The following is a 16,714-nucleotide window of genomic DNA, read 5'->3' as shown; positions in this document are numbered from 1 at the left end:
AATATAGCCCATGTTTGATCCCCATTATATTAAATTATATTGCATTCCATTGTTCTCTCTCCTATTTTCAACAATACAATCTTTCATAAAATAATATTACACGTAAATCGAAAACATTTCCTTCTCTTTCAACCACTCATTTTTCTAAAAAATATTATTCTCCCATTTTTATTTTCAGGTAATGGGCATCAAACAGGGGCACAGTAGCTGTACTTTGATTTTAGAACCTCATCTTGGATCACAAAATGGGTTGGTACAGTAATAACTCTTTTCGTTTAATATTTCTATAAACGTAAAATGTTGTAGGATTATGTCCAAGTTTAGTAGAAATCATGCTAGATTGGAAATTTTCCAGAGTAGATGTGGAAAATAAAAATTAGTGGAGAAGGAATTTTCACTTACAAAAAACACAAAAAGGAATGGCAAAAAATGTTGCTAGAGACCTAAAAATGTATCTGAGATGGTCGGTGGTGTTGAAAATATTTGAGCATTTTTGCATTTAAAAAAAAAAAAGAGCAGAAAAATGATGCAGGAGACACGTTTGAGATCTTCAACGATAATAAAAATGTTCGAACTTTTCTAGAGATAGATGAAAAATAAAAAAGAGTAATATTATTTAGCATTACTAGTGTTTAACACCAGTTTATGTGGCATTACTCGTGACTTCAAGTTCAATTAAATGATCGCATAATTTCACCTTTAATTGAACTTATCACATAATATTACATAAATTAGTGTTGTAACATCACTAATACCAAATAGCATTATTCAATAAAAAAGGAGGTGGAATCCTTCATTATGTAGGGCAAGATGGGGACAGCAGCAGTTAGATGCAAAATGGGCGAGAATCTGAAAATTTGAATTGGCGATCAATGCTGACTTTGGAAGGCATGTAGACGCAGATTCCATTCAGAAACACCGCAATATAATATTCGACATTGATATTCAAACCACCGTTGCTCTTATGGTTAATACATGCACAGGCCAACTATAAGCAGTTATGAGCACTCTTTTTCAGCTTTCCTATTAAGTTGTTGTTTGATTTCCATTATTTTTAAAATAGATTTTTCTCTATTTTATTTTGACAAGTTCTTCAATAAAATAATATTATGTGCAAATTCAAAAATATTCCTTATTTTTAACCACACATTCTCCGTCAAAATATTATTCCAAAATGTTTTTTGGACAAGAAAAAGGGGGGCTTAAATAGGCTCTAAGTAACCATTGTATGAGCAATTAACAGCTAGGGTCCAAGGTCATGCTATTAGACTTGAAAATATTACTAATCGAGTGCATTTCTACCCAATTTATTGTAATTGTGTTAATTATAGGTAAAACTCAAACTTGAATGCAATGGTGCGAAAAATGGCAACTAAAATAATTTAAAATTTGTTCGGAGCAATTGAAGACTAATCGAATTGCAAAAAGTGATAAAAAGTATTAAGAAAGCAATCAAAAGAGAAATCGTAAGTTTCAGGGAGTAAAAATCAAGTTTTTGAAAGCTTGGAGATCAATTTTCAATTTTTGGAACTTGCAGAGGACTAATTTTGGATGATTATGGAGATTCAAGGACCAATATGGAAGATTTTAGAAGTTTCGGCTTCAAAATTAAAGAGACGGTCAAAATTTTTTTTTGAGGACCAAAATGTAACATTTTTTATTATTTTCTTTCACTTTTTTGGATCCATTTTAACTAAAAGAGCAACTCCAAAATCCGTCCACCCCTATAAATAGACATCGTTTCGGTCCTGGAAATGGATCGTGCAATAAAAATTAAAGAGAAAAAATGGAGAGAATGAAGGGAAATAATTCAAGAAATAGGGTCTCGAAGATTTTTCTTGCAATAAGGAGCTTCTCGGTGTAAGATCATTCACTTTTCTTCGTTTTTCCTGGAAAATCCGATGATGTACTGAATTCATTTCTCATACTTTTATTCTCAAATCATGTCTAACTAATCCGATTGTTGGAATGAACAATGTAACTTAATTATGAACTTTTAATTTCAATCCTCAAGATTCTTGTATTTATTTTTCCATGTGTTGATTTTACTTATACTCCTTACTATATTTAAAGTAATTGACAACTATTCCATTGAATTGTGAATTTGTAACAAACCAAGATGTAAGTAATAGATTCATCCATATAGTCGAAAATCGATAAAAGGTAGAGATACACTTCATTATTGTTGCCGTCATGAATTGAATTAAAAGGTGATTTAATGTGGTTATTTGAGGTTTTATGCTGATTCATGTAGAGAAATAGTAAGTTCACTTAACCAGATTGGATTGATTTGAAGTCGATAAAGGTAAATTGATTAAATAAGTAAATTTGACCGAATACAACTTTAAGAATCGGACTCGAGGGGCAAGATTCATGAAGGGGATGACTACAATGAAATCGTAAGTCCTAAGGGTTTTCACACATAAATTGAAAAACCATAATTGCTATCTAAGCATATTTTAAGTGTCTTTTATACTTCTAATATTTAGGATAATAATAAAAATCAATCTTTTTTTTTTCTAAAAAAGAAGTCAAAAATATTTTAGCCAATATTTAAATATACAGTTTCCATGGAAACAGTAATCCAAACTCTTAGATCCAATTTATTACTTGTTAACAATATTATAAACTTGCAAAAAAATCAAACAACACGAATCCCATGAAATAACCACGACAAGAGATGCAAAAAGGAAAATTATATTACATCACCCTTCGGATCCAAGAGACTAAGGAGGGTGTAATCAAGTGGGACTTTTAAAAACTTCTATAGACTTTTTTAAATGTATGATTTTTGTCAATTTTATGGACTTTTATGGATTTCTTAAGAATTAATAAATGTCTTTCTTGAATTTCTGTAGATTTGGTTTAAAGATTTTTAAAAACTTTTCATCTTGCAAATTCATTATACACCTGAACAGTTACAATCTTTCTTACTATCTAATTAACATTTTCGAGAATCATAATGTCTAAACAAATTTCTTGAATAGAATCACTATTCACAACTCAATCATTCAATTTGGCGCAAATAAAATAGTAAAAAATTTTACATCAATTTCTAAGAATATAACCAATTTATTTAATTTTTTTAACGAAATTAACATAATTTCTAATAACACAAATTGTTCTTAGCAAAAAAAATAAAAAAAGAATAGATTGATTACATAGAATTCTACGTTTTGAAACAATTGCATGTAATTTCAATTCAAAAGTTATTATGTGCATATAGAATAATCATAATTCGATTATAGCAAACTAAATTGAAGAGATATAAGAAAAATCGTAGAATTGAAAAAAAAAAAAAAGGATGTTCTTTTTTTTTGGACTCTAAAATCTTCATAAATCTCGGAGTATCTGAAAGATTTTCTCCATAATTCCAATAAGTAGAGAATTCTTCAAAAGTTACTGTCTATTTGAATATATCATGACTTATAGAGACTTTTAAAAGTTTCAATTGAATATCCTGTGACTTTTATGGGGGTGTATTCATTTGAAACTTTTAAAAACTTTTGAGGATTTAAAAAGTTTAGGTGTATTCAATTAAAGAAAAAATTTTAAATGTACACAATGAAATCCCGAATCTTGTACACAATGCTGACGTGGCGATAAATTTGAATTCAAAAAAAGGTGTAGTCTGGTCAAAATATCTCTCTCTTTCCTCTCTCTTCATTTCACAAGAAAATGACAATTTCGCTCTCTTTCCTCTCTCTTCAGACGCTCTCTCTCTCTCTCTCTCTCTCTGTATGGGTAGGGTTGATATCACACTTTACAATGAAATTTCACAATTTCTCTTTCCTTACTCTCTCTTTCAGACTCTCTCTCTAAAAAGGGGACGAAATCCCTCTCTGCAACCTTCGATTGGTATTTGGGACGAAGACTTTCGTCAAATAGCCGGCGGCGAGGAGAACGGGAAAGATGACAACATCATAGTATTTCAAATAGCTCCTTCAGGTTGAGATCTGAAACGATTTTTATACCCATTTTTGGTATTATTTTCACATTTTTTTGGTATTATTTTCACTTCTTTTTGGAGCTACTGTATTTGTTTTCATGTACATCTTTAAATTTTTGTCTTCACATGGTAAATGTGGCTGGGAATCTCTCTACACCGCCGGATTTTGTTATTTATTTATTTTCTTTTTACATTAAATGGTATCACAAGTAGTTCATGAGTGGATTTCTTCTCCTTACATCCACTCTTTATAAGAATGTACTTTCAAAACTTCAAATGTAAAGAAAATAAAAGGTTAATTAAAGGCACTATCTACTATGTTTTTTGCACATCTTTCATGTGTGACATTTACTTTTCTTTCAAGAAGCATATATAGTATTTACATTTCATTTTCCCAAATCCTAACTACAAGATATATGGTCAACAAGATTATTTTTACCGTCTTTGATTCGTTAAACTTGAAGTTGGATGAATGATAAAAAATTTCTAATGTCTCTCTTCTTTACTCATATTCGCTATTTTGGCACTTGATTAATTTGTTTTATTGGATTAGGATTGTTCTATGGGTGGCCAAAACAGGGGATTATGTCATTCTTGTAGGATTGCGGGACACATGTTGCCGGAATGTCCAAAAAATATTAAGTGCCCAAACTGTGGCGAGCGCTTCGTTAGGTGGTTGGAGGTAAAAAAGAATTCAGACAATAAAGGGCTGTTGTTCCATAGTTGTACCTACAACTGTCAGCTTTTCAAGCTTTCTAACGTTCCGCCGTATAAAGAGTATTCATTGCAAGGTGAATCAGGTGGTACTACCAACGGAAGTGAACCGGTCGACGATTTGTCTCGTATGTTGACGACATGTGCAAAAATAACCGAGGAGAGAAACTTGGAGATTTCATTCAACATCACCATACGCAAAGGGAAACGAGTTTCGGAAGATGTACAATGAAGTCTATGTAATTGAATCGCTTCGACTTATTGTACTTAAAATTGCAGTGATGGCTGTCTTTGGAGCATATTTTTTGTTAAGGTGTCTTGATCTAGAGCAGTTTTCATTGTGCATAGTGAACTATTACAAGTGTTCTCAATCAAGTTTCATGTTGCAGTAGATTGCTTATTTGGTTGTCTACCCAATTATTCTATTTTACAATTCATGGCATCATTACAATCTTGATCTCATTTTACTCAGTAAACTCGAGTTTCATTGGAAATTCCATCAAACTATTTACCATCATGCACACCATTATGAAATTCCATCTGTTGGCGTGGTGAGTATATTTCATTACATGATTTCTTTAATATGCATTAGCCAGATGCTGCAATTTATCCTCTTGATAGCTATTTTTATTTTACCTTAGTAAAGAGATAAAAGACCTCAGACTCTTTTTATTTTACCTTAGCTATTTTTATTTTTAAAAGTTTATGGACTTTATATGATATCTAATTGATGGAACAACACATTTAATCAAATTCCCCTATTTGCACCAATCAACCCATGGAATGAAAGTTGGTGCAACAATTGAAAACCCATGCAAAATACACATTTAATCCAATTCCCCTAATACACGCTGTTAATATTACTGAGACGAAGAAATGCAACTATGATTCATTGAGTGTTTCAACTGAAAACCCATACTAAATTACAGAAAACCAATGTTGTACCTAATATAAAACTCATCAAAAATATATTACGAAGATTCCACAACAGTCAACTACATCAAATGCTGGAATTTAAAAATCACAACAGTCAACTACATCAAATGCTGGAATTTAAAACATGTACATCAAAAAACAACTCTTACATAAAAATGTGCTGGACTTTTAAACCCCTACATCAAAATCTCCAATGCTCTCCTGCGTGCTGATCTCCTGCGAAATTGGAATTCATTAAAAAATCATTGAAGTGTGGCAAGTCATTGAGGCAAATAAATACAGAACGAAGGGTAGAACCAAAAAGTAGGAAAAGTATGGCAAGTCATTGATACAATATGCTTTGGGTGACCTTCAATTTATAAATGTTTCTTATAGATAAATTTTTTTCAAACACCAATTAAATAGGCAGAAATTGGTTACAAAACTTTTTACAAAAACAAAAGATTATATCATAGAGTGGAGTCAAGTTGCAATGTTAGTGGAGTCAACAGAGGCTCTACAATGTATTTTTAATGCTCTTTGCCGTGTCCAAGCTCAAGATGGTTAAATGATTTTACAATGCCTGAGGTAAATCATCAAGCTGTCCAATAATTTGTCAATTATTTATTACGCTGTTAACATCATTCTTTTCTACCAAGATAAAGGGATTCATCTTGAACAAAGAGAATAGTTAAAAGCAAAGGAACATTGAACATTATATGACCTTGTTTTTCAGGAATATTCTGCTCTTCACTAGTCATAAAAGTTCTAGAAAAATATACAAGAGATCTCGTTGCAACAAGAAGTGCACCTGAAAATTTAATGAGGATGAAACTTTGTCTTTTTGCCTGTTCGATTAAGCTGAGTTTGACATCTGTAAATCATGGAGAACACACTCAGTTCAATCTGTACAGTGATTATCAAAATAAAGAAATCTGCTCGAAATCATACCTTTCGACAGATTTTTGATTTTCTAGAACCAGCTTCTAGACATCCGTTTCGGCGAAGTTTTTTAGGAGCTCCCTTGCTTTTTGTGTATTTAGGGTCCAAGATGATTCCGCTAGCACACTTTCTGGCTTCATCCAAGCGTTGAGAGCCCACGCTACTATACTTCAACATTGAAGAATCATTTGTTTGGATTTCAATCCAGTCCATGATACCACGTGATCATGACTCATCATGTGCTACGAAGCCCACTAACTTCGCAAACGCATTGTATATTTGCTCATATCTAATTTGGTCTGGAGTACTAATCCAACTATCATAAGTAATCAGAACCCTCATATACAATCCGTTCACATCCCTTCTCCATCTCCTTGGAATGTACTTCTTAGGAACTAAGTGCACTCGGTTTCGAATCTAAACCGTTACGCCGTGCTTGCAAATAATTCCTCTGAACTCGAACAGGAGACAACTGCACTCAAACTCACATTCATCTCTACGAAAGCACACTTTAAAGATTGTTGTCTTCATATAGTTGTTCAGAATAATGTCCTCACATACATTGTACGTAATATGCAAGTACGTCTTATGAAGTCCTAAGATGTCACAATACACCTTTCCAGTAAATTGTTCTTGAAACTCCTTGAACTTCGCGATTGTGTAAACTAATTGGAATTGCCTTTCCATTTCGTACCTTGTCGCACATGGGACCATTTTTGAAAATGATTTGAAGTCCGCTTGGAACTCCTTTTTAACTTTACTTCTCAAGGCATTCTCATACTGTTCTACAAACTGCTTCAGAGATGTTTTCGAATGAACATAGCCGTCAAAAAATGCATTAATACCTTCACTCCGTTGCGTGGTTGACATACCGGCCCAAAATGAGGTTTTCAAAAAGCATGGTACCCATCGACCTCTTTCATTATACAAGCTGGTTAACCAAGCATGTTCTAGCAAGTCGTAATCGACGAGCAACTTATTCTATCCTTGTTCAAATTCCTAGTAACTTTGCACATCATATACCAACGCATGAACAGTAGCAAGAATGGAAGCTTTATATCTATGGTCCCAAATTTTTCTGGTAACTTTTTCATAATATGCCACAGACACTATCTATGCTTTGTGTTCGGGAACACAATTTCAATTGCATTTTACATAGCATGGCCTTGATCTGTAATTATCCCACATGGAGCTTGAGCATGCATACTTTCAAGCCAGGTTTCGAATAGCCATACAAAGTTCATCGTGTCTTCATTTGAAAGCAAGCCACATCCAAGTAGAGTTGATTGTCCATGACGGTTTACCCCAACAAAAGGAACGAAAAGCATCTCGCACTTGTTAGTCAAATACGTGGTGTCAAATGTAATTATATCACCGAGTTCCTAGCATGCTTGCCTATACCTATTATCTGCCCAGAACACGTTCCACAGTCGGGCCTCATCATCCAAGTCTATGCTAAAGAAGAAACTAGGACTGCGTGCTTGCATCTTCGTAAAATAAGCTTGTATTGCAAGAGCATCTCCTTCACCCAGTCTTAACCGTCGGACTTTATCAATGAAATTTCTACAATTTTTCTCAACGCACGTAATATTTTCATAACCACCGGCTTCAACACGGCTGAGTTAAAACTCTTATGTAATGGTATATCAGCTACGTTATTTATTTCAAACTGTCTTCTCACACGTACACTGATTTCTCGATTGCAGCGAGATAGCCTTGATTTTGACGGGCTTGTTTTGTGATTATGCTCCAGATGAACAGTGCTAATACGCCATGCGCCACTAAGATCTTAACATGCTGTCAATCTTGCTTTACAGCCCGTTTGCATTTTTGGTTGAAGTTTCAGGATTGAATTTAAGCCACTAGTTCGACGCCCCTCCCGACTACATGTGAAAGTGACATAACGCACAACCCCATCCTCACCCTTCCTTAAATTTCTTTTCCTCACCGGAAATCCAACTTGGTATGCGTAGTTCTTGTAAAATTCGAACACCTCATTCTCATCTTGGAACTTCATTCCAACACTAGGGACAATAATATCAGTTCCTTCTCGTAAACTCATGTCATTCGGATTATCGTCTTCGGATGAAGGGATTTTGAAAATACCCACATTCATGACAGGAGGAACAACAATCAAAATAAGAACTCTTGGAGGGGGATACTGTACATTTTGTAATGGATGTGATTGTACTAAAGAATGAACAACAATCAAAATAAGTCTTTTTTTCAATTATTGGACTAAAGAATGTATTCATCTTTCTAAACTCATGAATATCATCTGATTGCTCCATTAATATGTTCAATTGGTCAATTGCAATCTGGCTCATCTTCAACTGATTCGAATGAACTCCAATTAAGGTCTAATCTCTCCTATTTCACTTCAATTTCATAAAATTCATCTAAATTGAGGTTTACCTATAATTAACATATTGTACACTAGATTAACTATCACTTAATTCACCATAAATAATTTAATAAAAAAGTCATAAATAAGTGAATAATGCGTAATTATCATGCAAATAAATTGTTGGTGCCCAGTGCAATTGACAAAATCCATTCACGCTCTACATTTTGTAATGAATATGATTGTAGAAACTATTGGTCAAAAAATAAAAATTCTTGGATTGACAATACTGTTAGGGAAGAAAATCTAGTGTATCTGGACATATCAAGATTATGAAAAAGAAATGTTACCCATGTTGTTGCCGGAATCGATGTTGCCCCTGTCGGAGTTGCCTCCTTCCATTTCATATTCATCTCTACAATAAATGAGTTTCGGATGAATCACGAACAGTGTAGATAACGGGGTCGGGTTCACCATTACGTCGTCGCCGACATCGATGTTACCGACGGGGTCAGATGGATTTTCCCCTCGTTCCATTTCTCAGTCGCCTTGGGGGGGGGGGGGGGGGATTTGGAAGAGAGGTGAAATGGCGGGCAAATGGTAGGGTCCAGGTTTAACATTTACAAGAAAATCCAATTTTTCAGGTTCAGCGAGACTTTCATTTTCGAAAGGTCAAAATATCGCCACGTCAGATTATGTAAACCATTGTGTGAACCAATGGGTACATGTAGCACTATCCTCAATTAAAACTCTTTAAAAGTTTAAGTGTATTCAATTAGGACATACATAGACTTTTTAAAAGTCTCTAGAAGTCGTGGGGTATTCAGTTAATTTTTTTTAGCAATATCTATAAGTCATGAGGTATTCAAATTGATAGTGATTTTTTGATAATTCTCTACTTGCTAGACTTATAGAGGCTTTTTAGTGAAAAATGTAAATAAAAAATCTCAAAGAAAATCTCTCATATACTTTGAGATTTGTGAAGATTTAAGAGCTAAAAAAAAAGAATGTTTTTTTTTCTTTCAACTTTGGGATTTTCTCATATCTCTTTAATTTATTTGCTTTAAACAATTTATAATTATTCTATGCGTACATGATCCCTTTTGAATTGAAATTATATTTCGAAACATAGAATTCCATATAATCGATCTATTATTTATTATTATTATTTGGTTAAAAACAAAGTGTTCTTAGGAGTTATGTTAATTACGTGAAAAAATTTTGGTTATGTATTCTTAGAAATTGATGTAGAAAAAAATTATTATTTTATTTGCGTCAAAATTGAATGATTGGGCCATGATTAGTGACTTTACTCATAAAAATTTTGCGGGCATCATGATTCTCGATAAATGTTAATTATGTAGTAAGAAAGATTGTAATTTTGCAGGTACATAATGAATTCGCAAGATGAAAAGTATCTAGAAGTCTTTAAAAATCTTCAATCAAAATCTAGAGGGATCCATGAAAGACTTTTATTAATTCTTAACAAATTCAAGAAGTTACTTAAAAGTCCATAAAATCCACAAAAGTCACACACTTAAAAAAGTTTTTAAAAGTCTCAATTGAATATACCTTCCTTAAAAACTTTTTAAAAACTTATAAAAATCTTAATTGAATACACTAAACTTTTAAAGAGTTTTTAAAAATCAAAACTAAATTCTCCTAAATTTTTTAAATCCTCAAAAGTATTTAAAAGTTCCAAATGAATATCCCTAAATTTAATGTCCTCTACCACATGGAAGAATATGCACCTGCCGAGGACCATAATTAGGGAAAATTATTGATACTCTTAAAGACTTGACGAATAGAGGCGAGCACTACTTGTTGTGGAACCTCTTTCTCAAAGGGGGCACGGTACCCATTCATTTCTAAAAACAAAATACTAGCAATTTTTTTTTTTTTGGGTCATATTAATGCTGGGCAATTGCAAGCTCTATAGAAGTTTTTGTTCGTTTGTGTATTCATGTAGTATATATTTTTTTGCAATAAAAAAATATTTTCATAATAAATGTGATTTTAGTTATATACTATATTCATTTAGCCACTATTTGTCACCCATTATTCGAAATTTAAAGAGTTTTGAATAGTAATTTTTTTAAAATGTGTGGTTAAAAAGTAATGAAATTTTATTGATTTGTATATATAATGTTTTATTGTGTAAATGTATGGTGGGGAATAATACCATAGCAAACAATTTAAAATTTTAAACGTTATCAAATAGGGGCTTAACATTGAGCATTCAAATTAAAATGTCTATAATCATGTGTGATAATATAAGTTGTGTGTTTATATTGAGAAGTATAATGTGACACAATTTAATATTTGATCATAAATAATTTGTTTACAATCAGTGCGTAAAGGTTGACATCTTGTATTAGAACGTTGTAGTATTGGCACACTATTTGGGCTTACAATTTGTCACTAATATGGAAATAATTAAAGATAGCATTGGAACAACTGGAGTGTATTGAACGGATTATGTATCAAGTTTAATTCAATATCATGACCCTGTGAATAATTAAATTTCACATATTCGTTGGGTATTTCATTTAAGTCCCCTGACAGTGTTGTATATATCTTTTTATAAGTTTAATAGTTATTTGATTCATCGATTGGTGAAATCCATTTGATTGACCAATTATCTCAATGAGTCGTGAGATTGAGAACGAGTAAAGTAGATAACATGAAGAGAATGAGTAAAGTAGATAACATGAATTTGTGTCGAAAAAATGTCACCTTGAAAATAGGTAAAATGATTACTTGAGTGTTTTTCATTGAACAAGCCTAAATATGTGCTTAGTGTTTAGCAACGGTTTTGTTTTCATTGCCAAAAATAAAAATAAAAAACTGAAAAACATTTTTTCACCAAAACCAAAGGAAAACAAATTCCTTCAAAACCAAGAAAAAGGGACACGTGGGTGGGTAATTGGATAACCAATTCCATTGAATTTTTTGGCCATCAAATATACAATTTTGGGTGGAAATGAATTTATTTATTTATTTTTTTTCATTTTCCATGAAAAACTAAGGCTATCAAATAGGTAATTATCTATAAATTTACATCGCGCCAAAAAAATTTCCTCAACTAAGTGCATGTTTGTCACCCTTTAAAATTTTTAATTGTTTGCTACATTATTATTATCCACCACATTCATATAATAAAATATTCTACACACAAACATATAAAACCAATAAAGTTTATTTACTTTTTAATAACGTAGTTTTCAAAAAATATTATTCAAAACTCTTTAATTTTCCAAATAATGAGTGACAAACATGGCTAAAGATGGGCCCTAAATTAAACTGTAGTGGGTTTCACTTTCTTTTAAATGAAATTTCATGTAACTCAGTTTTTCAAATTACAATTAAAACTAAAAATGATAATTAAATGTTAAATCAAATTTATTAACAATTATGCATAGAAAAATTAATCATGCTATAAGTGCGTACTTGGGAGTTTTTTCCCACTAACTTTGACCGATTTTAGGTGGTGCAATTTATGAGAGAGATAAATTTACCGTTCTTTTAATTTTTGGGACACTAATTTTGAGTTATTTGAAAATCATCCAAAATCAGTATACTGCGACTCGGCTTGTATTTTTCAACCCACCAAATCAATAATTTTTACCCTTTTATAATTTTTCTTTCAATTTTTACACTCTCTGAAATAATTATTTTACAGGACAAAAAATTCAATTATACATAAAACAAATGTTTATAAAATATAAAATACAATGACAAAGAAATTTATTTATAAACAAAAAATTACTTTGTAAGTATAAAATTGTTTATAAAAAGAAAATTAGATAAGACAAAAAACAAGCATCATTTTTATGAAAAAAATTTCTTATAAAGTAAAAAAATTTACTTTTAATATGACAAAAAATTCACTTATAAGTACAAAATTAACTTATAACGGTAAAATACATCCATAAATTAATATTTCATTTTTAAGTAAATATTTAACTTTAATATAAATTACTTATAAGTAAAAAATTTCATAAAATAAATTATAAATCGAAAATTTCAATAAATGATGGACTTATTTACTTTGTATTGTTTAAAGTATTTCCAAGAAACTCTTTAAAATATGAGAAGTTCTCTATTTTAAAGAGTCAATTTTTAAAATTATGCTCCAATAAACTTTTAAAATTAATATTTCAATTGGAATTCACTCTCTATAATTAAATACATTCAAAATGTTTCAATTTTTAAAGTACGAAAATAATAAAATAATCTAAAGAAAAGCCAGGGATAGTAAAATATAGAGAAAAATAATAAATATTTTTTTGGACGTAGTAAAATTAAGTATTAAATATAATGAACTTGTTAGAGTACTTCAAAATTTTAACTTTCTAAATTTTTAGGTACTTTCTAAATGATAAAATATACTTTTTAAAAATTGAGAGTTTATTGGATATGCTCTTAAACATGTTTACCTTTTTATATATGGACACGTGTAATTTTATTCTTTCAAGAAAATGCAACCATTATATAAAAACTCTTAAGAATGTGTTTGATAGTTTTAAAATCGCAACTAAAAATCACTACTGTAACACTATTTATAAAGAAATTAATTGATCGGTTAGATATTCGATAGACAAAAACTCGTTAATTTAAAGAGGGATATCATTTGAACCTATTCCTATAGGATATTTAGAGAATTTACTGTCGTGTTAATATTGTAAATAGACTTTCATTACTGAATATGGTTGTAACCTGCAGTATTGTAATACATTTGATATTAACCATATCATTTGGATCTACTTTAAGTCCTTGTTTGGTAACCATTATTTTAAAACGTTTTTTTTTCATACTTAATTTCAACAACATATTTTCACAATAAAATATTCCTCACGTAAATTCAAAATTTCTTTTTATTTTTTTAATAGCACATTCTCCAAAAGATTACTATTTAAAAACCCATTTAAAAAAAAAGAAAAAGAAAAATTGTTTTCAAATTAAATATACATGAATTTTGAAATATAGGTGATTTACTTAAGGACATGAAACTCAAGAAACTATGTAAAAGTATATAATTAATCATTCATGGTATAACGTTGCAAAATGGTGCAAGTGAGGTGAGTAATAGAGGAAAAAGACACGTGAATTAACAGAGATCGAACAACGTTATATCTTTAATGATCTATTACATTAAATTTCAAGCACTCGAATTTTGTGTATCTTAAAATTAGTAAACAGTCTTTCCACTTAGAAGTCACTAATTGAGGTAGACAATATTTAATATTTATTCGTTTGCAGTCACAAAAATGAGATCCTAGCCCAGCTAACTAAATCAATGAATCTCTTTCTTCTTTGCCAAATTGTGAGTAAATATTTCGGGTATCAAAGATCATAAATCATTTTATTAGAGATATAGAGCCTATATAGAATAATATTAGTCATTGTCACGTGCGTTACACGAATGTTGTATTTATTGTGTTTTTATTAGTGTAGAAATTGTAGATATTAAAAAAAAATGTTGAAGATTTATTGCATTATTCAAGAGTTTTGAGAGCATATTATTGCTTCGCCAATGCTCTATCTATAAAATCCTCATGCATAAACTTATGTTGCAGTTAGTTAAATAAACCTAAAATGAAGAATGCTCATACTGTTTAAAAAACACTATCTTCTAAACCAAAAATTAAAAAATATCTAGTGTACGTGTTTGATTAATTTAGGCAAGTATGTGAAAAAAGCTGAATATATTAGTAATGTCATTATGTTTGAACTGAGTAGTATGAAAATTTTAAGATATTGATAAAAAAACACTTGCACCAAGTCAAGAAAAATATTGGAGGTTTGCGTACATTGTTCTATTCAATTCAATAATCTATCATTTGCGACTCGTCAACTTTCTAAACAATGGGACCCATTTTCTCTATTAAACTTTCATTAGATGCATCACAAAAGAAATTCTAAACAATGACTCATCAACTATACACAGATTATAGGAATATAATTCCAGTTAAGCACTGATTAGTCCAATGATTTTTAGCAAAATTGACGAAAATGTCAAACTCAATCGATCAAAAACTACAGCTTGCAAGAAATCATCACAACCAACTAACATGAAAATGAAACAAGTGGTCTAATATAATTTTTGCTCAATTACAAGTTAGTTGCGTGGGGATGAATCCAAGGATATATGAAAAAACATTTTGATAGATTAGTTTTCAGTTGCATAAGAGTATGATATATGTTTGTAAAAGAGTTGAACAAATGCGGATGCTCGAACTTTTTACTCAGTTGTTGTAACAACATATTCAACATTGACATCATATTCGACAATGAAAAGGTAATTTCAGGAGGCAATTATGTTATATGTCACTCATCCACAGTAAAACATTGTAAAGACACATTAACTTATCGAATCTCCACCGGTAAGGAATTCTTATAATAATTGAATTAAATGAGAAGCATAATGCACATGGACAAGAAAATGAAATAGAAGTATCCACTTTGCGCAGCATTAATATCAAGTTTACTTCATTTAGTATACCATTTAATCACTTTTTTATTCACTTCTTTATACTTTTAATTGAAAAAATTGCCATTGAAATTGATAGCCATTCAATAAAATGATAAGGTACATTGAAACAAAAAAAATCAAACAAGTTTCATCTTCTATTTACTAACTGCAGTAATCCATTATTGCTAATACACGATATCTGAATAGCAATGTAAATTTAATTAACCAATAATTATTCGATATGCTTGCCTTGGGAAGCAAAAAATTTTAACCGCATTCATGTAACTCTTCCATATTCCTTATAAAGCATATAGCCAGTCCAGAAAGTAAACAAGTACTCCGTAGTTATATGGACGAAAAATGTGATATTCACCCATAACAAAGAAACTTAAATGCATTGCAGATGATTAATAAAATGCAATTTAAAAAATATACCTTTACAACTTCAAAATCTAAGGCGTGTGATGTGAAAGCTATTCCAGTAGAAGTGTTTATCCATTCATCTGTAAAAATAAATTCTCAAGAGGTAAAATATCTCGTCTCCCAAATGAAGGACTACATTTAACCTTGGATAGACAAAAGTAGAAAATCTTGTAGGTTAAAGTATAAAAAATAAAAAATAAATGAAAGATTAAAAGAAGAGGTGTGAAGATAGGATAAGAAATATTAAAAAATAGCAGAAAGAGGAAAAGAAAAGCCAAAGTATATATTAAATTTATCATTAAAAACAGAAAAATTACATTAGTCATAATTTAACTCACAAGAAAAAACTAAAAGGAATATACATCTGGCAACCACCGAGCTATAAGATGCCAAAAACTCAAACTTAACATTCAGGAAATTTATTATGACAACTGCAAAAAGAGCATAATAAAATTCCCAAAATTTTAATTACATAATCATTAATGAAAATCAAACATCAACAAGAGGCTTTTTCTATTGTGAAACCGTAAAAGTTTAAAAAAAGAAATTAGGTCAAAACCTCTTTTTGGATCCAAGAAACCAAAGATCCACTACTTCATCTGCCGCAAACACCTTAAGTATAGTAAAACTATCAATACATAGCATGTTGAGAGATAAAATATGAATGGAGCAAAAATTTTACAATTTGGGTGAGAGAGAGGAGTTTGAGAGAAAAAGAAATGGGTTGAAAATTGGAGGAGAGAAGAAAGATAAATGGATGTTGCGTAAACAAGTAGGGAAAATAGATGTTGCATGAAAAAAATAAGGAAAAATAGATACTGCGTAAAGAAATAAAGAAAAGTAGAGAGAGAGAGAGAGAGAGAAAGTGAAAAAAAAAAAAAGAAAAAAAATTACCGATAAAAAAAAAATTTCTCCGCACTCTCCGGAGAGCTTTTTTTTTTTTTTTTTCTCA

The 16,714-nt window shown here is 30.7% G+C and overlaps 1 protein-coding gene across 1 annotated transcript; it reads right to left on the bottom strand.

Moving 5' to 3' along the window:
- Nucleotides 1-8,309: 8,309 nt before the first annotated feature.
- Nucleotides 8,310-9,401, bottom strand: LOC111408376. The gene is made up of 2 exons (XM_023038143.1): nt 9,215-9,401; nt 8,310-8,710 (listed from the first exon to the last, which is right to left on the bottom strand). Exons 1-2 carry the CDS (start codon nt 9,399-9,401, stop codon nt 8,310-8,312), a joined length of 588 nt encoding a protein of 195 aa, XP_022893911.1.
- Between the last annotated feature and the right edge of the window lie 7,313 nt (nt 9,402-16,714).

This window comes from Olea europaea, chromosome 13, assembly GCF_002742605.1.
Source record: "Olea europaea var. sylvestris chromosome 13, O_europaea_v1, whole genome shotgun sequence".
NCBI lineage: Eukaryota > Viridiplantae > Streptophyta > Magnoliopsida > Lamiales > Oleaceae > Olea > Olea europaea.
The sequence above is the reverse complement of the archived record's forward strand: the minus strand, read 5'-3'. Positions and strand labels throughout refer to the sequence as shown.